This window comes from Balearica regulorum, chromosome 2 (assembly GCF_011004875.1).
Source record: "Balearica regulorum gibbericeps isolate bBalReg1 chromosome 2, bBalReg1.pri, whole genome shotgun sequence".
Taxonomy (NCBI): domain Eukaryota; kingdom Metazoa; phylum Chordata; class Aves; order Gruiformes; family Gruidae; genus Balearica; species Balearica regulorum.
The window spans coordinates 71,950,173-71,976,027 of NC_046185.1; the positions used below are offsets into that span (position 1 = coordinate 71,950,173).

The window sequence follows — 25,855 nt, forward strand, 5'->3', positions numbered from 1 at the left end:
GGGTAATGTGAATCTTGAAGAGATCATTTTGTAGTTAATGAAGCAGTTTTAACAGCCAACGAGATCTACTTTCAGCTATTTAAATGGCTGCAGGAATGTTAAAAATTTATATGATCATAAGAATTCTCAGCAGAACATCTTATTTAAGTAAGCTTTTCTTATCTCTGCTGCTTTCGCAAGTTAAAGATTAATAATCCATTATTTAAGATTTCTGAAACTTTTTTTTCCTCAGGTACACAAAGAATTTAACAAGGAAAACCCGACCACCTTTAAATACTGTGTGGGGTTCATTCAGATACTTTTAAATCTATAGTGGCATATTGAAAAGGTGTGAAAATACTTGACAAGTCTGTCAAATTTGCTCTTCTGTAGGTGTCCTGAAGGGGGTGGAGGAAGAGTAGTATTCTCTCGCTATGTTTATGTCCACAAATTACACTGTCAACACATTTTCAAGGTGCAAATGACATGTAGAAAAAGGAAAGCTATACACACGAACAAGGAGGAGAATATGCCACTAGCGAGTTTTTGCACAGAATTACTGACCAAACAATAACTAAGACATAGGAATGGATGCAGCATATTGTGTGATGAATATTTTCTTCTCTAACTTAATTTAATAACCCTTTCTTCTGCTGAGCCTACTGAATATTTACTGAAATAAAATCCTGCAGCTAATATCCAAAGTAACAAAGGCGTGGGACCCTGTGTCTCGAGATTAATTAATTTTTGACTCCACATGAATAAGCCCCCGAGAACCCCACGTGGTCCCGTGTGTAAGCCCTGTCTTACATCCTTTGCCTTTGAATTCTGGCTGGCCGAACAGTGTCTCAGGCAATGACCTGGCAGACTGATCCGTGAGCACCGTCGGAGGGTGAGCAACAGCTACGGTACTGCACCCCTGAACTATTTCTCATTTTGCTGGCCCTGCCTTGCTGTTCAGCATATCTGTAGACTTAACTGTACAGAAAGTAAAAATAGAAGCCATGTCTCTTCCTCACCTTTCCTCTGGGCTGTGCTGAGGTGTGTATTGATTACAGCTAGACATTAAAGTTTAGAAAACATCAGAAGAACTTGATGTTACAGAAAATATCAGCGTATGAACTCAGTCAACTTATAATGGCTTGACTCCTTGTGATTCAAAAAGTGTTTGAGTGATGCTGTCCTCAGAAGAAATATTGGTGATGTTAACTCTTTCTGTAATAATAGCTGATTGATCGCTTCATTGCAAACTGATAACTTTCCAGGCATACACAGATTTTTTTTGAGTGTTAATAGGAGAATATTATTGACACTGTTCTTGTGCCAGTTCAGTTTCCATTGGAAACTTAAATACATGACAAGATCTCCAGTCAGAAGTTTTCATTTGCAGAAGAAGCCAAAACCCAAACACTGAACCGAGCTGTTTTCATTTCACAAGCAGGAGTTTTAAGGCTGCTACTGTGGTCCAGGCTGTGCATGGCACTGTAATCACAAATGTGCAGCCAAATTCTTGCCCCGGGACTCTGAGGACATGGGAGTTATCATAGACGACAATAGTCTAAAATACAGGTGAGGCAAGGCTCATAAGTTGCAGTAACCTAATTTATTGGAGAACTGCTACAGCTGGGAAATCTGTTTGCCTCTCTTTACAAAACTTGCCTTACAAGGTTTAGACACCATTAAATCAGGTGGCTTTTCCTGGTGCTCCACCGAAAAGAAGTAAACATCCAGACACTGCCTTCTGCTTCTTGCCCATTTCTCCTTAAGCCAAAACCAGAATTCTAATGAAGTTTAATTTCTAGGGAATAGCCTTATTGTAGGGATAAAATTTGGTTCTTAAATTTGAAACAAAGCACAGTGTAACTTCATTTCTACTGGAACATATAGTTATCAATTGCAACAGAGACTTTCTGGCTTCATATACCACAGTGATTTTGACATCCCATGGTGATATAATTACTATATGCATTACAGATCTGCAGGAAAAAAAGAAAGCAATGACAGTACCATTTGTCTGATTTCCATAGGGGAAAATATCTATGGCATCTGTTTCTGTTTGCAGAAAAGAAAAAAAAAACCCAAAACCCAAAAAAACCAACTTTTCTGACAGTCTATGCGTGACATTAAGCTAAACTGCACAGTAAAAGTAAGATAATCTCCTTTATAATATACCTTTGAATAAACCTTAATCCTGAAAGGAAGAAAAAAAATACGGTTAGCAGTATCATTTTAGAACTGTGGGGGTTTTTTTTATTTCAACATACCTAGTGTAAGTGAACATTGTCTAGGTTATTGATTGATTTTTAGACAGCATCTTACACCCAAAGATGAACTTGATTCTGCAACCTGAGGTAACAAAAATTCAGTGAGGTATGATGTCTATTGTGTTTTCTGTATTTGTTTAATACTGTACGTATTTAGACAGCCCCAATTAGGTTTGGAAATTCAGGTCCCTGATGGGTCTTCTTGCAATCTCTGGGCAGATCTGAGAAGACAGTGGTACCTTGTACTATTTCCAACATTCTGTCTTGGTATTTTTATTTCAATTACTTCACGGATTGTGGGGAAAATACAGTCAACAAAGCAGTAAAACCTTGAATCCTTTTCATCCTGGCAATTTGATTACCATTTAAAATGATAATTTTTTTAAGACTGAAAAGTTCAAAGTTTGTCTTTTCCCTTTTAGCATTGCCTTATAGCAGCATCCTAAGAGAATAAGACCTTCTTGTCATATATGAGATGCATCAGTAATAATCCCTTTTGCAGAAATCCTGCATTGGTGGAAAATGTTGACATTCAGACTAAATACTAGTGACAGTTTTTGCAGGCTTTTTTTATAAATTACATTTATATGATCTTCCTTGTAAGATTATCCCAGTGAAATGTTGACTCATTATTCTGTTTTCACTCCATTGTTTTTCTGGTTTTGTTTTGCAGTCCCCTGATTATACTTGACTCTTAAGAAAAGCTTTAGAGAATGCCCTGTATTTGCAGTGTGAATTACAATTGTGCCAGTGTGCATAACAATTACATTATAAATATTTCCTCAGCCATTTGATAAAGACTCAAATTAAGAAAAATAATTACCAGTACAATTACAATTATATATAATTACGCTATATGCAATTTAGTTTATCTGTAACCTCCTCTTGCCAGAATGTGTTCATTGTTGAAGAATGAGATTTTAGCTGACTGTGTTGGAAGTGAACATGGATTTTTCTGTCCTTTACAACATATTTTGCTTAAATGAAGAGTTTTATCAGCATGTTTTCTCACTGGAAAGTAATGCAGTTTAGCTGGTTCAACTTCAAAACCAGCCTCTCAGATGAAGACCTTTTTTTCTAACATGGAGTTTGTTTTTGCTTAGGTTAGAGAGACTGGTTGCTCCTGACAATGCTACTTCCTTAAATACAAATTATCTATACCTGGGCAAACATAGTTAATTTGTATTTATACAGTAAGAGAGATGTATGGCTGCTGGATTTTTGTTCCTAACCCAGAAACTGGCTAAACACAGCAGATGCTTTCCCAGAGAAGCACAAAGTCTCCCAGAACGTTGAGTGAGGACCCAGCGTCTCCGAGAGGGAGCAGTGCAAATTCTTGGCACTTATTTGGCATAAATATTAGCCGTGGGCTAATCAGTCTGTATCAAAACACTCCAGGAGGCAGAACAGCTAAGACGTGCTAGCTTACTTTGTCTGCATAGAGTAAGTATGCATGTACCTGCTGTTCTCAAGAACTGCACCTACGCTGGCTTGCTTTGGAAGGATTCATCAGCCCTTTATAAAAAGCAAAGGAGAACAAGTGATCCAGAAAAGAAAGGGCTCTTTATTTTACAAATATATATTACAAATTAAGAAATGCTCTGTGGTGCTCCATTGATTCTTATTCTGACCTGAAGTACTCAAGACCATGTTATCTGGTCACATGCCTTGCAAATGGTACACAGTTTTGCTGACCAGGAGAGGCTAGATACAGCATAGTCTGTATGGTGGTATTGTTGTTTATAACAGATTTTGTTTGGTATCCTCTTTATGTTGCCTTCAAAGAGCCCCTTGATAATTTAAAGCAATCCTCGCATGTTAAACAGTCATGTTAATTGTGCTTTTCAGAGACTCTGAGACTAAATATTTTCTCTTTCTCTACTTGCTTTAGGGAATTCTTGTCCTATTCCAGATGAATTCCTGGGTTTAGACAGTCTCTCTGTGCAGCTTTGTGTCCTAGATGTACGTAATACTGATTACTTGGAGTTCTTTATTCAGTATGCAACCTGCTAGTCTACTTTGACTCCACAAAGGAGTAATAGCGTATGATTAAAGGAAGTTCTTAGGATTTGAGAGATCTGGATCATCTTTCTTTTTCAAGTTCCATAAAATTTTTATTTTTTTAATTTATTATAAGTACAGTTTTTGAAAGTGGCTGCAGATTTTATTTCCCCTGTCTGTGTTAAACTCTGAAATCCAACATTGACATTAGTTGGCAGAACAGTAGCTATTCGCAGCACCTGAAAACAGATCCATAATATCTCAAAATGAGAACTGCAGGTCTTTTCTTTTTAAGCTCCAGTTTACCTTCATAAAGCAGGAGAGCACTATTCATCTTCTGTATGTGGGGACTGCAAAAAGGTCAATCAGTGCTGCACTGAGATTTGGTTTTAAGTAGTGACTGAGGAAAACATGCAAACGAAGATAATGAACTTAGGGTTGCATTTAGGTTAATGTAGATTGCTTGTATTTCATTATAATTTCTTTACAGAAATGCCCATAGTAGAACACAAGGTATTAATTTATAACCTGTTGACTGTATTTAGCAGCATTGAGCTGACCTCCTGTGCAGAGTGGTGCAAGGTAGCTGGCTGAGTAGAATGGTTGAACGTGTTCCTGAGCAGGTGCTTGTGAGCAGTTGTTTGGAAAGTGTCCAATTTACTCTAATCAGGATAAACATTGAGGATGTATATCTCACAGATATATAGGAAAGAAATCTGAAACAACTGAAGTCACAGTTCTCCATATCAGTGGATCGTTTGCAGGGATTTCGCTTGGCTGTAAACTGAACCAAGTGCCACATATCTGGCTGAAAGCAGGGAAGGAAGTCAAGATGACTCCCTTAACAATAATTAAAACCTTTATTATTTTTGTTTTTAAAATTAGAAATAGTAACTTCAATCTTTTTGAGGAAAAACTGCAAGCAAAAGCAACATAGCAGGTGGCAGCTATTGAGACCAAGGGAAAAGTGCAAGATCTAAAGGACAGAAAACTTGCATGTAGGCACCAGTGCTCCATGAGGACGTCCCATGGTGGGAGCTGGCAGTGTGTGTCCCTGCCAGTCTCCCCAGAAAACCCCTCAGGCACCACGTCCCTCTGTGGATACGGGTGCTGTAAGCAGAAGCAAGCAGTTGGATACGGGTGCTCTTCCCCAGCGTACCTGCACAAATACTCTACTTGGTGACATCTACCTGCTAGCGTAGGGACAAGGTGAGGGAGAAAGAGTCACAAATTCTGATTACAGTCCTTGATAAATTTGCCTATAGAGCTTTCTACTGCTAGCAGGGGTGTCATTAGAACAGTTCAAAAGCTCTGAGGCTCACCTTTAAATTAGTAGCCAGAATCTCCAGGCCTGGGGCCAAGTGCTTCTTCAGAATCAAATTTTACCAGGATCTCTCTGGCTAATCAATATCCATATCTATGGATAATCAATATTATATTCAGTTCATTCCATTATTTGCATTTTTTATTATGGTGACAGAAGGTGGTGAAAAATGCTGATTCTTTTTGCATAGCTTAAAATTTTCCAAGCTTTTTGTGATGATGGATGTGCCAATATCAGATGTTGTACCTCTTGAAAATCTTCCACTTACCTCACTAATGTACTCTGGTTTTCTCAAAGGAGCCTGTGAAATGGCTCCAGTGAGTTTGAACACCAGAATTTTAATAGATGGTATGATAGCTAATTGAACAAGAACATTAGTCAAGTTCTATTAAACGTGGTATCTGCAGAACTGAATCCCAATAACAAATGTGGCTTTAAAAACTTTAGTAAAGGCAAAACTGCATTAGGCAAAATGTCCTTGACCGTGTATTATCAGGTATATCCCTTCTCCAAAAAATATACAATATTAGACATAAAATATCCTAAAAAAAAGCTAATTTGCTAGATACCTGAAAATCTAGAGAATATGCTGTTAGGAAAACACATGTGATCAGTTATTTTAATAGGTTACAACTGAAAAGGAACTGCAGATAGGGGTTTTTTGCAGTTCAGACATAGCAGCAAGATGTTAGTAATATTTATTTATAGGTTTATACAAAAATAGTGATGGTTCAGAATTGTTTCTACAAGAATAACAAAACTCAATGAAAGACTACGTGTATTTTATGTCTCAGTTGAGCTGTAAGCACTTTTAGTATTTTGTTTTCAGGAGAATTTGTGGAGAACTGTGCTTTTTAATCAGAGGCTAGGCTCGTGTCCATGTTTGGGAGGATGGAATTACAACACGTTAGTAAATTGTAGATGCCATGTCATATGTGCACAGAATGCTATGGCACAGTGAGAAATTACAGCAAAATAAACAAATTCTGTTGTGAAATTTGATCTTTAAATATGAGTTTTCAGCATGTTGTGACTTGAAAACAGTATCTCAAAATGAACTGATTTACTATATACTTGTACCATTTCTCTTAAACTAGATGTTGCATCTAGATTTAGACTGACCATTAAAACTTTCTCATTTCAAACGCTCTAACTACAAAAATAATGAACTTACTCTTTGTTGTTTCCCTCCATGCCTGGTGTTTTCCTGGTAAAGACACGTAGCAATCAGTTATCTTTGTTTAGTCATCGTGGGACAACACATGTAAAACTATTGCTTTCCTTTCAGACCCAAGGTCACCGAGAGCAGCTCTGTGCTGTGCTGGGACACAGCTCCTCGGGGCAAACTTGCACATTCATTGCAGAAGGCGGCCTAAAGCCAGCGACAGGATTCACAGGCATACAAGTGAATACTCCACGGGGACCTCCTGAGAGTAGAAAATTCTTTAGAACTACGTCTGAGGTGAAAACAAAATTAATTTAGTGGCTACAAAGAGAAAAAAAAGTACAAACCGGGACAGCTAAGACTTACCTTAAAATACCCTGAGCTGTCTGTCTATGGCATCCAAAGTTATTACTTCTTTTTTTTTCCTCTAGGATCTTAGGTTTCAATCTTTTGTGTGTATGTACACATTGAAAAGGAAGATATCTCTTCAGAAATTGTATCAGAAAGAACAAAGACTGTTTTTTTCCTCGTATAGTTAAGCTGCCCTATTAATGTCAATTTTTAATTTTATCCTTTGGATTTCTCATTAGCTTTACAACATGTCTAGATTATTTAATTATTATATTTCAGCTTGTAGATGACATAAGATTTAAGAGCTTTTTCTGGGCTCTAGCAACTTGTCACTACATTTTGCCTGAAGCTGCTTTTGTATAAAATAATCTTCCCATGGTTACATTCAGGATACTCTGCAGAGCATCTTAAGAAGCCTTAAATGCTAAATAACTGTCACATAGCAAGTCTTAGTATTATTGCAGTAAATTACATCGCAAGCAGTAGGATAAACAACATCATAATACTTTGACACATTCATCATTAATTATAACTGAAATCTAATCTCAACTGGATTTTTTTCAGTAATTATATCCAGTAAAGCAAACATTAACATGTATGGGGAAGGGAGGATGGAGGAAAGAAGTCTTCCAAAAGCATAGCTCATATCTCAAAATACTGAATGGCCTGACAAGTCTTACGAGGTTTTATATGGGGGTTTCTACGTATATTAAGAGATTAAGATATCTGAAATATATTTGGAATTCATTATTTTGAAGGCAAAACTTTGCAGTAACCTACTGGTTGTATCATTTTAAGGTGCCATGTGAGACTGCCATATGAAATCCCAGATTTCTGCTCTCTGACATAGAAGACTAGTATTGAACTAAATTTAAAATAATGGATTCCTCCAACCACCAAAATACTGGATGGGTGGTATTTTAGGCTTCATACTACTATGCTTCCTGTATTTCCCTAAACACTGTGTACGGTATTTGTGAATGGCAACTCCATGTACCTTTTCTGTCCAAATTCATATTTCTTTTCCCCTGGGGAACTTTCTGCTGTCGGGGAGCTCCCATTCTGTTAATGCAAACTATTTTCCTTTGGACTGTGAAATCCGAGAGCCTGGCAGCCCAGCTGTTGGCTGCAATGCTGCGCGCTGCTTGCCATCGCGCTGTGATACAACACTGCAGCACCCTTTTGGCCAAGCCAGAGCCTATGTCAACTCAATCAATGTGAACTTTCTTTTTGCTTTGTTTGCTATCTGCTTAAGACTCTGTTTTTGCAAAGTACTTCATTACTTGTATAGTACCAAGCATATTTTCAAGTGTGATTATACTTTCCTCTGTATATTATTATGAATTCCCTGCATGCAGAGTTACCTGCTTTCTGCCATATTTAGTTCTCTCCAGTGGTTAGCGAGTCTAAAGAGAGCACTATATTTGGAACAACCTCAGCTGGTTCTTTTATTGGATATTTCTACTCATACCAGACATCTTCACTGCCTATTATGTTACAAACATCTGTTACCTGGCTGTGTGTCCCTGAAATATCTATGTACTGTACCTGAAACATCAAAGTAGTGGAAGAGCAAGTAGTTTCATTTTAGCCCTGGTTCATCTTTGGTTGGTAAATGAACTATGAGAAACTCTTCTCTGGTGGGCTTTTTATAGAAAATATACCTATTTTTCTGTGGTGGGGCGATGTAATTCTGTGAAATTTGCATGCAACTATTTTGCCTTATACTTTCCATTACACTTACCATAGCATATACAAAAACTCAATGTATTTCCAACCTGGAGGATTATACACTCAAAAAAAAACATTAATGGAGGTGGGTATTTCCCTTTTTACTGTGTTAACATAATTTTATAAAATCATACAGCTGTCAAGATCACCTTTTACTTCCGTGACAATTAATCTAAATAAAATTATCTTTTTATTCCTCACCACCATCACCAGAGACCCTCCTTACTGGAAGCATATGGAACTAGTCAATACTCCATACTGTCAGGCTGGTAGAATATGTATGCAAATTTATGTGAAGAAAAAACCTGTTAGTAAGTGCATTTCTTTTAGTTTTGTCTCAGTAGTCTCTTTATACAGCTCATGTTGCATAAGACCCTGCTACCTTTATTTGGTGTGAAATGGAACAGACTTGGTCAGAGGAAAATCAAGAGGAATGACTCCAGGTTTTTCAAAGGTTCCCAAAGTTACAAATTCCTGTATTTATGTAATTTTTAGATGCAGTTTCATAAAGTGAGAAGAGTTGCTATTTGGCATTTCCATTTATTGGATGCTTAGGAGGGGCAAAAACCTTCTGGGTCATGTAATCAACCTATCTGCTGTCAAAGACACCCACACTATATAATCTCTTCTTTATTTTTAGCCTGTGTGCAGAATGAGGGGGAGACCTTTAGCACAGAGGAGAGAGGGCTTGTTGATTTTGGTTTGTTCCTGCTACTCCTGTTGGAAATAATCTATAATAACAATTCTATAATCTTATATCTCAGATGGACACAAGACTTCTAATTTGCAGTCTGTATTACCTTGTGGTCAATTTGGTCATTTATGTGTTTTTTGTCCTGTAGCTTAAACAGCTCTTTTTCCTCCCTGGTTATTGCCCACCTCTTCCTTCTCTAGAACTACCAAGAGCAACTCTACTTAGCTTTGAATTTCCATACTAAGTGAACCGAACACTTTTATAAGATGGGCTTTCCTTTTCTGTGATCATCACACACAGTATGCCACAGAAAATCGTATCAGACCTTTATTAATGGTCTTAATATTTTTCCATCTGTAAGTCCTGGCATGTTTTCTTGACTGTCATGCTGATGGCTGATAACCTGGTCTGATCAACTAAGAAATCTGATGGTTCAGATGACACTCCTCCAGTTCATGGCAGAAGTTAGTGTCAGTAATCCCTAACTGCATAATAGGGTTTATGCATGATGATGTACTTATCATATGTTATAGCATATTATACATTTCATCTTGTTTCTGTTTTTAAGGTTTTCAACATTATCTGTTTTTTAATGCACACAATATACAGCCCCATCTTCTTCATTGACAATGTCCAGATTTCACTTCAGCAGCCTGATTTATCTTCACATTCCTTCCTTTTATGCCAGGATCATTACTGACACTACTAAAAGGGATACTTGTCCCAAAATCAGTGCTTGAGGAACTAAGCAGGTAACCTTTTCCTAGTTTAACAATTCCCCTTTCAGCACAATTTTTTTAGCCTACTGTAGCACTTTTCTAATAATCCTTATTCTGTAATAGCTTCTCATACGGCACTAGAGGTAATGTTTTACTGAAATCCAGATAAATTAGTTCTGCATTTCCTTTGCCTAGAAAAATAGTGAGCTATTAAAATGACAGCCTCTCTGGGCTCTATTTTCCATTGGCACAATCCATGGCGCATTTGAACGTGCTTTTATTTACTCATTTAATTGTCCTTTCATTCAGAACTTGTTTTCAGGTTGTACATAACACTGAGATCAAGCTAACAGATGTGGTGTTGCTCAGATCACTCTGTTTCCATTTCTTCAGTAGAAATATTGCGTTTTCTGTTTTCCACTCCTGATTTGACAAATTTGTTTACTGGCCTGTGTTATTGGACTTAGGAGTTTTTCATACCATTTTCTTACTATTCTGGGACATAGTTTGTCTGTCTTCCTGTGTTCAAGTACATTAAAACCTTTGAAGTGAGTTTCCACACCAGTTGCAATAACTACAGTTTTCACACTTTCAACACACTTTCAGCCGTGAGTCACCCTGACCTATGTTTTTTCATCAGAGTTCTTGTTAAAATCTGAAGCCAAGTACTCATTTAGTTTTCAGGCCCTTTTTTCTCTTCCAGCTCCTAGCTTATTGAATAGCAATCATTGTCCTTTTCTTTTTATTTATATTTCTTATTTCATTATATGTTATGTGTGTTATTATATATTATTTATAATTTCCTTTGATTTTATTTAAAGAATAGTTTGTTGTTCAGTTTAATTTGCTTTGTCAGGGCTTTGCTCTTGGGAATTCTCACTTTATCCCTGTGCTTTCTGTCTTTCCAACAGTAGCTTCCTTCACTGAGCAGCACTTTTTCTGATTTCATGTCAGCTTTTATAAGCAGTGCTAAAATCTCTCTTCAGAGGGTTTTTTTTAGTGCAGGTTATTGCTGGAGGCTTTCTCTAAAAGTTCATTTTCTCTCTTTTTTTCATTCTTTTGGGATGCGAATTCCATGCATTTTTGAACCTCAACTTCAAGTAATTTTAGGTCTCCTCTATATCTGAGTATCTAATGACTTCAGTTCAGTTTTACTGACCAAGTAATTTCATTAATGTCTCATTTTGCCCTGATCACACCGAAAACCTCATTTGAGGTTGCTTATCTATCTGTGCCATGTAAACTCATAATCCCTCTGACCAGGGTTTCTATCAGTCAAAGTCTTCCATTGTGTATTGTATAACTGTTTGTAAAAGCCATTTTCAGATAATTCTTTCATTTGTAGCAGGTTTTGTTTGGGTTTGGCTCTGATGTTAAGGAATAATTGAACTCAACCATTATATGTTATCTTGGTTTTGCTTGTAGGAAATACAAGGTTGTATTTATTTTTGTGAGAGTGATAGAAAAGTATCTGTTGTTACCCAAACCCATTTTTTCCTGCATAGCTACATAGCCTATAGCAGAATCTCAGCAACTAGTCCTGCTTGTTTTGGACATCTCACCAGAGATTTAAATTCAAAACAGTTGTTTTCTTCACCACCATCTCTCTTATATTTTTGTGGTTTCTCTAGCACATGTTTTCTATTTGTGATTATTTTTCTACCACATACTAATGTTATGTCCTACAGAGCCTCTGATCCCTCCGTTTTGTAGCCCACTTACTTACTTTGTCTTAGCATATAAACATCTCTGCTTTTTTCACCCACTCATTATCCTGTTTTCTATTTGGATGATAGCTGGGATGATATTACTTCCATGACAAATGCTTCTATGAATATTAAACTTTTTGTTTCTCTATTGATGCACATACTCCTAACTAACTCTCTGCTTTTTCTTTACCTTGCTGTCTCCTCATCTACCTGACTCATGCTCTTTTCTGTCAAAGCAAGGGATAGGAGCCATCTCTCTGTGCTCCCTACTTAAAACATCAGCAACGCCAGGTAAAATGCTAGAATTTTTCTGAGTCCTTGAAGGAATCGTTAGTTGAGGTGATCCTTTCTTCTGGACCGGGATCACTGGAAGACCTCCAGGACTTCCTCTGCTTACCGACCTTATCAATGCAAGTCCAGGACACTTGTGGAAGCTAAAGGAGCTACCTTTATTTATACCATGAGCACATGATATTCCTGGGGTCTCCATCAGTGCCCTCCTGTTGAAGAGGAGAGGCAATTCCAACCCCATGGAAAGGGTTCTTGGCTTTCTGCAGTATAAGCTGCAGACTACTTAAACAGTGAGAAATTAGGAGTCCTTGCTAATTCAGTATCATGGTTGTGAGTTCAATTTTCTGGAAATTTGGTAACTCCCAATATCCAGACCAAGCTTGGCAAATCAGTCAGAGTAGGTCCTTGGAAAGAAAAGTCACTTACCTCTTCAACTTCCCTGTCCTCATCTTATGGGTGAAATGCTACCAGTTGACCTCACAGGGCAGTGTGAAGTCTTAGCAAAGCCTTACAATGCTGAAAAGTGAAAAAAACATTGGAAGAGTCCTGCATATTACAGTACTTCTAAGGTCCCAAGGTGGAAAAATAGCTTGGTAGATTTTGTAGTAAAACAGTTGATTGCCAGGATGCACCTGGTTTGGTGTAGCATATCTTACTATGTAATATTTTTTTTTCAAGTATGAGAGCGAGGCAGAAAGAATATATTTTTTTCCTCATGAAAGAAGGTGTCAGTGGTTGCATGTGTACCTTGGAATGCCTTATTAGCTGAAGTCTTCCTTGCATTTGTCTCTTCTCATTCTGCTTGGACGATTTTACTGTTATCACAAAGGTCTCAACATGCAAACTAGCTAATCAGACCTTATTCTGAAACTAAGCAGTAATTTAATAATGCCAATCCTATCAAGCTGCCAGCCTTTCTGGATACACATGGTGGTGTTGGTACAGATATCATACATTGAACTGAATTTAGCTGTTTAGTACTTACTTGTTACTACTTGTAGTTGGCATATGCCACCAAGTACAGGCAGTTCCACATATATGCATATTCACATCAGAAGTAAAAGACAACTGTATAGGGTTTGCGTGGCAAGGTTTTGGTAGTGGGGGGGGGCTACAGGGGTGGCTTCTGTGAGAAGCTGCTAGAAGCTTCCCCTGTGTCTGACAGAGCCAATGCCAGCCGGCTCCAAGACGGACCTGCTGCTGGCCAAGGTCAAGCCCATCAGCACCTCTGTGATAACATATTTAAGAAGGGAAAAAAACAAGTTAGGGAGAGCTTTTGCAGCCAGAGAGAGGAGGGAGAAGATGTAAGAAACTCTGCAGACACCAAGGTCAGTGCAGAAGGAGGGGCAGGAGGTGCTCCAGGCACCAGAGCAGAGATCCCCCTGCAGCAGCCCATGGTGAAGACCATGGTGAAGCAGGCTGTCCCCCTGCAGCCCATGGAGGAAGGATGAGGGGGTGTAGAGATTCCACCTGCAGCCCATGGAGGACCCCATGCTAGAGCAGGTGGAGACACCTGAAGGAGGCTGTGGCCCATGGGAAGCCCACGCTGGAGCAAGCTCCTGGCAGGACCAGTAGACCCGTGCAGAGAGGAGCCCATGCCAGAGCGGGTTTGCTGGCAGGACTTGTGACCCTGTGGGGGACCCACGCTGGAGCAGTTTGCTCCTGAAGGTCTGCACCACATGGAAGAGACCACGCTGGAGCAGTTTGTGAAGGACTGTAGCTCGTGGGAGAGACTCACGTTGGAGAAGTTTGTGAAGGACTGTCTCCCGTGAGAGGGACTCCATGTTGGAGCAGGGGAACGATGAGACAAGTCCTCCCCCTGAGGATGAAGAAGCGGCAGAAACACCCTGTGATGAACTGACCGTAACCCCCATTCCCTGTCCCCCTGTGCTGCCGCTGAGGGGGGTGGAGGTTGAAGCTGGGAGTGAAGTTGAGCCCAGGAAGATGGGAGGGGTGGGGGGAGGTGTTTTAAGGTTTGGTTTTATTTCTCATTCCTCTACTCTGTTTTGCTTGGTAATAAATTAGATGAATTTTCTCTCTAAGTTCAGTTGGTTTTGCCCGTGACGGTAATTGGTGAGTGATCTCTCCCTGTCCTTATCTCGACCCACAAGTGTTTCGTTATACCTTTTCTCCCCTGTCTAGTGAAGGAGGGGAGTGATAGAGCGGCTCTGGTGGGCACCTGGCCCTCAGCCAGGGTCAACCCACCACAACAACACAGATAGCATTATATTCTTGCTGATAGCTATTAAATATTCAGCACATGCATGAAGGCTTCTGACATCCTCTTAATACTCATTCCACTTAATAAAAAAGAAAATTATTTCTTGCTTGTACTTAATCTGAGTCAGTGATGAGTGGAAAGACGCTAAGAAGTGCAGTTTCCCATGAAGACAGCTCCGTGTGGACATATCGTTCAGAGTCCAGCTGGCCTGTGATGCCTTCAACACTTCCCTGGTTTCCAGTGTCACAAGATCTGGAAACGAAGGTTTACACTGTAATTTAGCAAGATGTGGCATCTGGGAAGATTCCGCACACTCCTGAGCCACGTTGAAGGCAAAATTTGCAAGGAGCACTCCTGTCCCTGTAAGTTTTGGCTTGGATTGTTTTGTAGTTGCATCAGAAAAGTATAGATGGGAACTTTATCTGTATTTCTTTTTAGTTGGAAAACTAATAGAATAGGCAGTGCTGGAGTAAGATGAAAAGTTTCTATTTCTTTTTTTTTTTTTTTAAACTTTCTGCCTTCCAGCAAAAATATTCATTTCTGTTGAGAACCTTTACTCTCCCACCTCCTTTTTCTCTTCTGTGGTATCGCTGTCATGAGCACATTTTGAGCCTCTGTCTTACTGACAGTACCAACATTTGAAATTCCTTCAGTTAGTTTTCAGGTTGCCATGAAGGAAGAGCAAATCTTCCCCAAATGGTGGCTTGACATGGAATGGTTTAACGTGATGGGCTTAATAGTGAAGAACTGTTTTCGTTCATAGCTCCCTGTGGATTCTGCTAATCTTGGGTATACGTGGCCTCTGAAAATTAAGTCTGGAGAGAATTTTTATTGCTAGAGAAAGAAGCTTTCTGGATGGGATCAGAGAAATCTTTTCACACACACCACCCCACCTCCTCCAAGTGAGGAAATGAAGTGCTCAGAAGTGTTGCTGGATTCACTTTTATCTGCAGTGGAAATAAGGCTTATGCATTTCAGTAACCCCTGCTTGGAGGCACAGAGTTATCTGGAACCCATTGGAAAACAATCATAAGGATTTTTCTCTATTATTTGAGGATAAGTTACTGCTAAAATTATCTGTGGTCATTGATCTGGGTCTGCCTCACTGACACACATGATTAGACAGCATTATTTTTACATGTGGATTTTTAAGAATAAATTCATGTTCAAGTGAAGCCTTTTTTTTTCTGCCAAATTTTAAATTGATTTGTCTTTAGCAGTTGATTACAAAGTTATTCTTTATCCCCAAATGCACCTGTTTAAGGATGAAAGATTGCATCTCAATCTTCGTGAGGAAATAAACAAATCTGTTTATACCGAACATGGACAAATGATTACAGCTGGTCAGATTATTGCCTATGAAAAATTTATCTCCAGAATGTCTTTCATCCTTTCTTTCCTCTTAAGGAGAAAATCAAAGAAAGGGCTTTGAATTTTTATTAATGATTCATTACTCATAGCTGATCAGCGAACAGTTTATGCAAATACACTTTGCAAATTGCTCACTTTAACTATTACTTGAGGTTATATCTGGATATTACCTTCCCATGGGAAGCAGAGGTGTGAACATTTGGATTATTGATATTTAATCATGGGAGAATAATGCATATCAAATGTTAAATATTCAGACAGATACAGAAATCATTTGCAATACACTTGCTCGCACTGAATTGCACCTTAATGGAGTTCTTGTTGACATTAATAGGTTACAAGTTAAGATGAATGAGTATAAATCGCAAGCTAACTAGCTGATAGTTGAACCTATTATTCTTTGAGGCCAGTTAACCAGCAAGCCTTATGTTCCTGAAGACTTCAATTTAATATATCACAAAGAAATATCTCTTTGCATGGTGCAATTTTAAAGAGAAAGATTGCCCCATCAGGCAAGGAAACCACATTGGCCTATTTTGTGAATATGGAAGGAAAACTTTGGCCAGTGACAAATGCAGTAGAGTTTTTTTGGTGACTAGTGGCTCTTCTGTGGGGGGGGAAAGTTTTATTGTTCTTTGACTTTGGAGGGTCCATGTAGAGCTTGGTGTGGGGAGCATGTTATCCCTGAGATACAACTTGTACATTGTTGCGTGATTTAAATGCTTAAGGGCAAAGCTCTTGTATATAATTTTTTAAAATATATTAGAAATTATTTAAAATATTGTAAAAATGGTATTAATAGGAGAAATTAATTTTATTTAAAAATTGCCTACAGATGAAAATAATTGTGATGTATAGTTGTCAGAATTGTGATTTTTACTGAATGGCAGAGCCCCAAGGAGTTGATAATCTGCACAATTAGAATGTGTCATTCAGCCAGATTTGAGTAACAGACTCAAGGATCGCTAATCTTTCTGTGCAAATGGGGAAGATTTTTCTAGATATAGGCAATGAGCAACGTTACCAATTAGAAGTTCACCAAATTGCACATAAGGGAAAGACGCAGAGGGAGATTTGAGAAATAAAAATGGATTGATTTATTCATTTGGTTTTCTCCTTCACAAGTGGCAGTTGTTCGAGCATTGGCTAAGCATTCTCCTTTCATTGTGCGGGAAACAATCATCACTCATGAACATGTAACGTGCCGCTAGCAGAAGTAAAAAGAAGTTGCTGAAGCGGTGAGAGTAGATGTCTTATTCAGAGGTCTGTAATTTATTACTGCCCTCCTAGCATTTAAATTCTTGGCTTGCTGTAGCATGCTTCTGTGCAGGCAGTTACGCAAAAGTTGGATTATTACAAAAATGTTGTTTAATGATAGCATACATGCCCGTTACAACAGGCTATCTCCTAATTTTATTTACTTGCTTCAGTGGCATGCACCATGTGAGACAAAGAATTTATTCCAAAGGGAGCACATACCTGAGATTAGTAGTCTGGGGATCTGATCCTGTTCCAAAGGATTTACTAGTAGAGGATGAAAAAGTCCCCAGATACACGCTTGATCTTGCATGATGCTGCCTTAAAATTCAGTTGTTGGTGTTAATGTGTCCAGGCTTTCACCGAGTTAAGAAAGTAACTAATATGGACAACTGGCAAATTGCTAAAAAATGAAGAGCGTCATCTGTGGGAGACAAAGCCAGACCGAGGGGACTGTGTCCTCTGGAGAGCCACAAACACCCTGGAAAGGTACCTGAGAACTTTGTCTCAGGAGGAGCTGATACATGTGCTGAAGAGCAGAACAGGGCCCTAAAGGTTTCATAGACCAGTAATGATGTATTTTAAGTTAAAGCAAAGCAAAACAAATACAGCTTTTTTTTTGCAAATGTTGGTTTTGATGCTGGAAAGCAGTGAGACCAATTAAGATCCGTTCCCCTGGTAATATCAGGGATGGCAATTACTAACCTAAGAACACGGATGTGACTGAAAACAGTCTGTTCCCACAGCCATAAGCTTGACACTGTATACCCTTGCTGCTATTGTAATTCCAGCAAATGTCAATATATAATAAACAGGTAAATGTATGAAATGTAAAAATTAAATTTGCTAAGACAGTTGTCTCATGTGGAGGTGATATGGAATATCTCTAGGAGGTGAAAAATAGGATCTGAATGAACTACTTTTGAATGTATACCAAGAACCTCTCTGTATTGTTGTACTTTTTAATTAGATGAAAATAAATGAATTGAAGAGATGAAAGGAACTCATGTAACATCTCACTTCAAAGGGCAGCTCCACTCTTGAGGAATGTTTGTAAAAAAGAAAAAAGAAAAGAAAAGCAGCTTATTCAAGAAATATGCCTTCTCTGTGGATTTGGTTTCACTTTTACCTGCTTTAGAAACTCAGGAATTACTTCTGCTTGTTTGACCTAAATGAAGGCATTACCCCAGTGTAAAAGAGAGTGGCTGTCAGTGATGCTCCCCACACACACTCCATTGCACTTTGCATTGACTCAGCAATGCTCTCAAATGAGTGGGATTACTTTTGACCTTGTGATGGGATTTTTATCAAAGTTTCAAAGCTCTGGGCTGTGTTCTGGACAGAAATTGCACATGTGCAGTGGCTCTGTGTCTGGATTTACTTTCTCTGGGCAAATGAATTGAAAAAAAAAAACCAGCTGAATCACTCATCTGCCTGATAAGCTAGTCAGCCTTCCCAGAATCCAAAGGCAGGTGCACACACCCAAAATACATGAAAGCTCTGCCTGGTATACTTTCCATATACAGAATAGCTTACGTTATGCAAGATACTTTACCACCTCAGCGTTGGCTGATTGGTCTTGAGGGCCCATTTGGACTCCTGACTTAAGTCAGTGCTGTCCAACTCCAGGGTAATATTTTTGTCTTCCACAAAATTTTATTCAGAAGTTCTGTCTTTAAACATGAGCTGTTTGTTTAGCCCTTAAGCACTTTGTTTCCAACCACATCTGCCCAAGCCATGGCTCTTGTCATCATATTTCCATGTAAAGTAGACCTGGTAAGGAGAGGATGAATTCAAACTGCCCAAGATGTCATGGTTTCCTTCCTTGTTTCAGTTGCCCTGAAGTATGGGATAGTGGCATTAGAAAATAACATTTGTATGCAGAAGCCTAACAGAGAAGTGTCACAACAACCAATTGAACAAGGATTAAAAGAAAGACTAGCCTGTCTCCATCCCTAGGAAGATCCTAAAGGCGGGACCTCTCTCTGTAAGCAATAGTTTTCTTTCATGACTCAAAGGAAAAATTGCTGCTTCTAGAAACAGAGGTCTTGTGTGACTTGGAAAAGAAGAGCAGCTCATCAGCTTCATAACTCCTGGATAGATTTAGACAGGCTGCTCTGTTTTTCATTATGCCATGAGCTGTTTAACCAGTTTGCCAGGCAGCAGGTTGATGTGAAATGCTATCAGCTTTTCACAAACACAATCAACTAAGCAATTGAGCTCATCCCAGATGCGATTAAGTAGGATCAATTATAATAAGAACTAGATAAGAGAGATAAGCTTGTTGTTTCTTGGGTTGGTATTCTGCAGTATTAGGCTTTGTAAGTATCCTTTATACATCATCAGCTGCAAAACCGTTATTACTTTGGGAAATGACTTCTAGGCCAGCATTCAAATGAACTTCATCCTAAACTGATTATTTTAACACTAGAACTGCCATTGAGTGGGGAAACAATTTATTTGAGGCATCAGTTGCATCAAACAGAAAAGTAAGCATTGAAGTCAATGTTTTGCAGTGCAAGGAACATGTTTGCTCTCAATCCTAAATACAGTTAAATATTCTGGGAGAGAGCTCTCTGTGTCCCAAGAGGGGAGTAGCTACCCTTCACAGCATCATGTTTTGCCATGTTACTAAGTAAAATTGCTATAGCACTTAAGGCTTAATTTGCTAAATATTAGAATTTAAAGATTTGGTAAATATCAGAATTTATAGATTTGCTAAAGATCAGAATTTATAGATGATTCCTGTAAGTTTTTCTGGGGATAAAGCAAAATGATCAATTCAATAGCTGGAAATACAGGGGAGATGACAGCTGTCCATGAAATTGCACATCAGATGTTCAGTAAATCTGAAGGATATATGTGACAGTCAAGTGCACTGGAAGTGTAAATATACATATTATAGAAATAAGTAAATACTAGTGCTTTCTTTATCAGAAATGGAAAGCTGGTAGCGTAGAAATAGAGGGGGGCATATGAACATACAAAATACAAGAGAGAAATGTTGCAAAATGGTCCATATCTAAATTGTAAAAAGAGGGACCTGCCCATATCTTTGAGCAAATATTTTTAGCATTATTTCCGATTCTTTTATGGCTTCTGGTTCTTGCAATGAAACTCCCAGCAGGCAATTTTTCTGTGATTCAGAAAGAATAAATAACATGGGTCTGACAAAACAATACAGGATGCATATACTGCCACAACAATTGTGCTGTTCTAGAGCAGAATGTTTGATCAAAACCCCACAATTGTGTTTTCTTTCTTTTTTTTCGGAGTTGAAAGAGATTCCTAAGCTCTGGGCTATTTCCATTAAAATCTTGAAGATCTTAGCACAGCAACACGGTTCATGCATCTCTTCTATTGCTTAGCAATGGATGTACTGCAGTTGTCTGCTTAGTTAATAATCACATCTAATGAACAGAAACCCAGTGTTCACTTCCCCTTTTACTACAGGTAAGATTCGGAGGCCTTTGAAGATCTAGGCTGGCACCTTTGTTGCCCTTTCAAGTGCTTTTCTATTCTGATAATGATAAGGTTGTTGAGGGTTGTGCAGCCTTCTTGATGGGCTCAGTGCCAGTGTCTCTGCTCTGTTCCCAGTGTTTTATTTGCTTTGCTAGCCATTGCCAGTAACTGAGCAGGGCAGGTCAATTCCCCCTCATGGAGCCTTTCTGTAATCTCTCCTTGGCAGCCGTGTGGGACCACTGTGACATTTCCTGCAGCCAGTGCAAATTTTTAATGTTTTCCTGCATTTAATTCCAAAGCCACTGTTAGCCTCTGCCTTATCTCTTTTTCCTCCTCCTCCACCAATTTTTCTGGCTTTTTGGATAGAGTATTGCTTCTCTCAGATACTGGTCCACAAGTCTCTGTGAAAATATTCCTAGTGTTACGTCTCTTTCAAATCACAAGTGGCCATTTTAAATTTCATCACTAACAACCAGTGAGGTTTCTTCCCTGAAGTGCAGGAGCGATAGGCTTTGGTATGAACTATTACTGGGCAAGATTCAGAAATTCCTAAGAAGGATTCTTTGGCTTATTTTGTGTTGAAATATGTGAGCGTGAGCGGTCTCTTTTGGGCCATTCATCCTTGTAGCAGTTCACCACTTTTCTCTTACCACTTGGTTTATAATTATTTGCTGCCTCTTATCTCTCTTCTTTCATCCCAGCTGAACATATTACCATATATACACAATACTCTTGCATTATTCTTTTGTGTGGAACTTTACCAAATATTTTTGAAAGCTTTATATGTCCTTCGCCTGACAGTGTCACTTGCAGTGTTTAAATTATTTGATAACTACAGAAAAATGAAATAGAAGATAAGTAAGAAAAATCACTGTAGAAGTGAGAGCTATTATGCTATTCTATTGAGGTTTACTTTATTAAAGAAAAAGCATTTGAAGTCTGACATTTTTAACCTTTGAGCCTTTTCACAATACATATTTAATTGTGGTACCAAATGCTTTTTACATGCATTATGAAAAATGATACATCCAGCGGGAAAAAAAAAGTAATCCCCTATTTCCTTGTCTTTTATGTGTGCATATAAAGTATTTTTGCCCAAAAGTGCCTCTGTTGTGCTCCATGTTGTCCAGTCATTTTTCAGTGCGGACATCAGCAGCCCTTTCTGAGAGAGATTCAAGGAACACCAGGTTACCAAGAAGGTCTCATCCTCATAGTCAGAGTTTAGTTTTTAAACTTGAACCATGAGATTTGGGGTTGTTGCTGTGGTTTCATTTCCAGCATTAACTGTTACAGTTCTGGAGATAGCTCCCTCCTCAGACACTCGCTGTGACCCCAGGTTCAGCCTTATATGGTAGTGAGTTCTGTACAGTTTTGACTTCAACAGTTGTCAGCATTACTCTTCGTTCCCCTTCGTGGTGAAGCAAGCTGAATGATCACTCCTTAAAACTTCTTGTTGACTGCAGTGCACACAAAGCCTAAATAAAATGTATTTTGATACTTGATATGATGTCTCTTTTGCCCCCTTAAAATTCTCTTGGGTACCACTTCCTGAATACATCCCCACCTTGGAGCTGCACCTTCTCCTTCTGAACTGTGGGAATGGCTGCAGTAGTTCATCAAATATGGCATTTTTGTTTCCATTTGGTGTTTCCATTAAAAGATGTTGGCAGGGGGTGCACGTTTTCCCCCACCCTTATATAGAGCTCTTGTTATAGGTCGGTTATTTTTAATTTCCAGGAAGAGCACATGGAGGGAGACTTGTTAGTGATCTTCCTCTTTGTTCCAGGTGAGGAAGATCTCTTCTTGCCTTCTAACTCAACATTATTAGATGTAATCACATTGAAGAGGGAGTGGGGGAAGCAAACACAAAATCTCCACCTGTCTCCTCATCTATTCTTGACATCTGCTGACATTGTTAAAAAGTAACTTAGGACCTTGTGACATGAGGTCATAAGACATAACTGTTACCCATTACTCTAAAAATCCAAACCCAACAGTAGCTCACGCAGGGGAAAATACAACTTTCTCTGTGCAAGCAACTGTTCATATGAGCCTCTATAGCTTTGAAGAATATATTTTTGCTGCTTAGGACACTACAAGACTGGAAGATTAATCCCTAAAGGAAGACTTCCCACTCTGCGAGTTAGAGTCACTGAATATAAAATAATAACTCTCAAAATAGATTTAAAGTCTGTACCATAGCTGAATGATTTGTTTACTGTGCTCGTTTGTTCCATTCTTTAGGTTTGAAGATGGCACAGTGTCTTTTCTTGATATCATTGCACTGAAACATGGATTTGATGTTCTGGAAAAACTCACAGGTCAGTTAATGAAACTCTAATGCTGAAGAGTGAAGTTCCAGATTTATACTCAGGGTGCAAATCTGATCATATTTCTATGGCTGTAGCTTAATTTTTCTTTCTAGATATATTATTCGTGTTCATCAATGCAAAGATCAGACTTCAGTGTGACTGGTTTGTCCAAGTCTTGCATATTGTATTATTGGAGCCTGGTTTTGAAAAAACAAAATATGCAGACTGTTCTCCACAAATAGACGCATAAGGCTGGAGTGCATCAATCATATCTAGTCTGCCTCACACTCACAAAAATACAATAGGAAAATAATAGTAGAAAGTAGCGGAGCTACATCCTGTTGAGACTTGAAGCAGTAAAAGTTCCTGCTGTGCATGAAGACCAGGCAGCTTGATCTGGTGCAGAAAAGCCATTTGGTAATAGAGATTAAGAGGGGAAACAAACAAGAGAGTTTGAGTATACCCCAAAGCTTTTTGTTAAACAGGAAATATAGTCCCACTGTGCAGGTGAGGACTTTGACTGTATCTTCAAACAGCGCACTTTCCAGAATATGACTTTTCACAGCAGTTTATTTACATCTGTACTATGACACACTTTTTAGTGGAAAGCAGTGTTATGTTGGGTTGTTTTTTTCTGAATTTGTTCGCTATTTGATGTAACTTAGCTCTGTAAGTCTTATGGAAATTCCATGAAAAGCACACAGTTGTGAAGTTGTAGTGCAGTTCCTGCCTCTCAAGGTGCAAAGTGAAAGGAAAAGAGACAACAGTCACAGGCTGCAACAAGGGTAATTCTCACTGGGCATAAAGATATAATTTTTCAGGATGAGGGTAGTCAAACACTGGAGCAAATGCCCAGAGAGACTGTCAAATCTCCATCCTCAGAGATATTCAGAATTTGACTGGGCTCGGCCCTGAACAATCTGATCTAGCTTTAAAGTTACTACTGCTTTGAGCTGGAGGTTGAACTGGATGACCTCATGAGGTCAAACCAAAATTAGCCTATGATTCTCTAACTACTGAAGGCTAATGCCTCACTCCAGGCAGAGGATATTATAATGCAGGCTAGGGCATATTGAGCTGTGAAGAGTGGAAGACAGACCTTTCCATTTACTGCTTAGGGCGTTGTCCTGGTTCTGGCAAGGATAGAGTTAATTTCCCAAGGAGCCAGGACAGGTGAGCCAGGCTGGCCGGGGGCTATTCCATACCATGTGACATCATGCTCACCATAAAAGGGGGCCAGTCGGGTAGGGGAGGGGTAGCGCAGTTTCGGCGCGGTTCCGGGACTGGCTGAGTGTCTGGTCGGTCGGTCGTTGGTTCGGTAAATTGTTCTCTGTTATCACCCATTGTTAATATTTGTTATCAGCACTGTTGTTGATTGTTTCCCTCTCCCTTGCTGTCCCAGTAAACTGCCCTTATCCCAACCCTCGAGGCTTTGCCGTTGGTTTTTTGCCGTTCTCCTGTGAGTGAGTGAGCGGCCGCGTGGCGCTCAGCTTCCGGCTGGGCCTAAACCACGTCAGTCCTTTTTGGCGCCCAACGTGGGGCCCGAGGGGTTGTGATAAGGACAAGTCTGACCCAAGTGTGTTAAAGAAAATTGTCATAAGAATTTATGATGTTATTGAAACAGTCACTGGTCATAATGATGTTCTGTTTGATTACTTGGCTCTGGTTTGTAAACCCATGTTTACTCTATGCAATCCCTGCGGTGCTGTTTATCACCTCTGGGAGAGGGGTTCCTGTTCTCATATTGTTCTATTGTGTGATAATGACTTATGATAAGATATCATTGACAGTCATGAGTCTGAGCTGGTACTTGTATGTAGCATTTCGGTCAGGCCTGTACCTCAGTCAATATTTTTTAGAATTGATTAATAACTGCACACGATCTATGGGGAAGACGGGGGGGATACATTCTCCCACTCTTTCACCTCCCCTTTTCCCTTTTGGTTGGTTACAACAATTTTTGAGAATTTTGAATACCCTTGGAATGTTCAGGCCAGTATATTCCTATTGCTAGGTCTCCTGAATGTTTTCCAACTCCTGTTCAGGGTTAGCAAAAATTGTTTCAAGAATATTACCCAGGGATATTCCCCAAGACGGAATGGTCAGGGCTGGCATGGCATGTGGGAGAGTATGGGCGGGTATCTAGAGACCTTTTCACCCCCAATGGTTTGGAGCTTCACTCCTGAACAATTGCAAGACCCTCATAAAATGGTAGAATATTTGAAAGGAAAATGCTGTGGGGATTCTAAGGAGACACAACTTACTGGGCTGTGCTGGGCCCTGGCCACAATTTATCAAACACTGCTTGACAGTAGACAGCACCACCCAGAGGGAGAGAGCGGACCCACAGGCACTGCAGCTGCCCAGGCCCCCACAACAGGCACTGTAGCCGAGCCAAAAGATCAACCCATACCAATATCAGTCGCCCCATACACAAAAAGAAATACACAAAGAAATCGGTTCGCATCGTGAGAGATGATGATGAACCGGGGCCATCACGAGAAGAAGAGCCGGAACCAGAAATGATCACCCGATCTCTGTCCCTGAGTGAGTTGCGAGATATGCGGAAAGACTTCAGCCGCCTTCCAGGGGAGCACATCATTACCTGGCTTCTCCGCTGCTGGGATAACGGGGCCAGTAGCCTGGAACTGGAGGGCAGGGAGGCCGAGCAGCTGGGATCCTTGTCTAGGGAAGGGGGCATTGACAAGGCAATTGGGAAGAAGGTGCAGGCCCTCAGCCTCTGGAGGCGACTCCTGTCAAGTGTGAGGGAAAGGTATCCTTTTAGCGAAGATGTCGTATGGCGGGCGGGCAAGTGGACCACCATGGAGAGAGGTATCCAATATCTGAGGGAATTAGCTGTGCGGGAAATGGTTTATTATGATCCAGACAACACACAGTTGCCCACAGACCCCGATGAAGTCCAGTGTACCCGACCCATGTGGCGAAAATTTGTGCGAAGTGCACTATCATCGTATGCCAACTCACTGGCAGTAATTGACTGGAA

The 25,855-nt window shown here is 39.6% G+C and overlaps 1 protein-coding gene across 4 annotated transcripts in view; it reads left to right on the forward strand.

Annotated features, from left to right (window-relative positions):
- MOCOS (molybdenum cofactor sulfurase) overlaps positions 1-25,855 on the forward strand; it is a 235,268-nt gene that overhangs the window by 103,969 nt on the left and 105,444 nt on the right. For all 4 annotated transcript variants that reach the window (XM_075744682.1, XM_075744683.1, XM_075744685.1 and 1 more), the window contains one exon: positions 22,784-22,860. In XM_075744682.1, the coding sequence (XP_075600797.1) occupies positions 22,784-22,860 (77 nt within the window). The remainder of the gene's footprint in view (positions 1-22,783; positions 22,861-25,855) is intronic.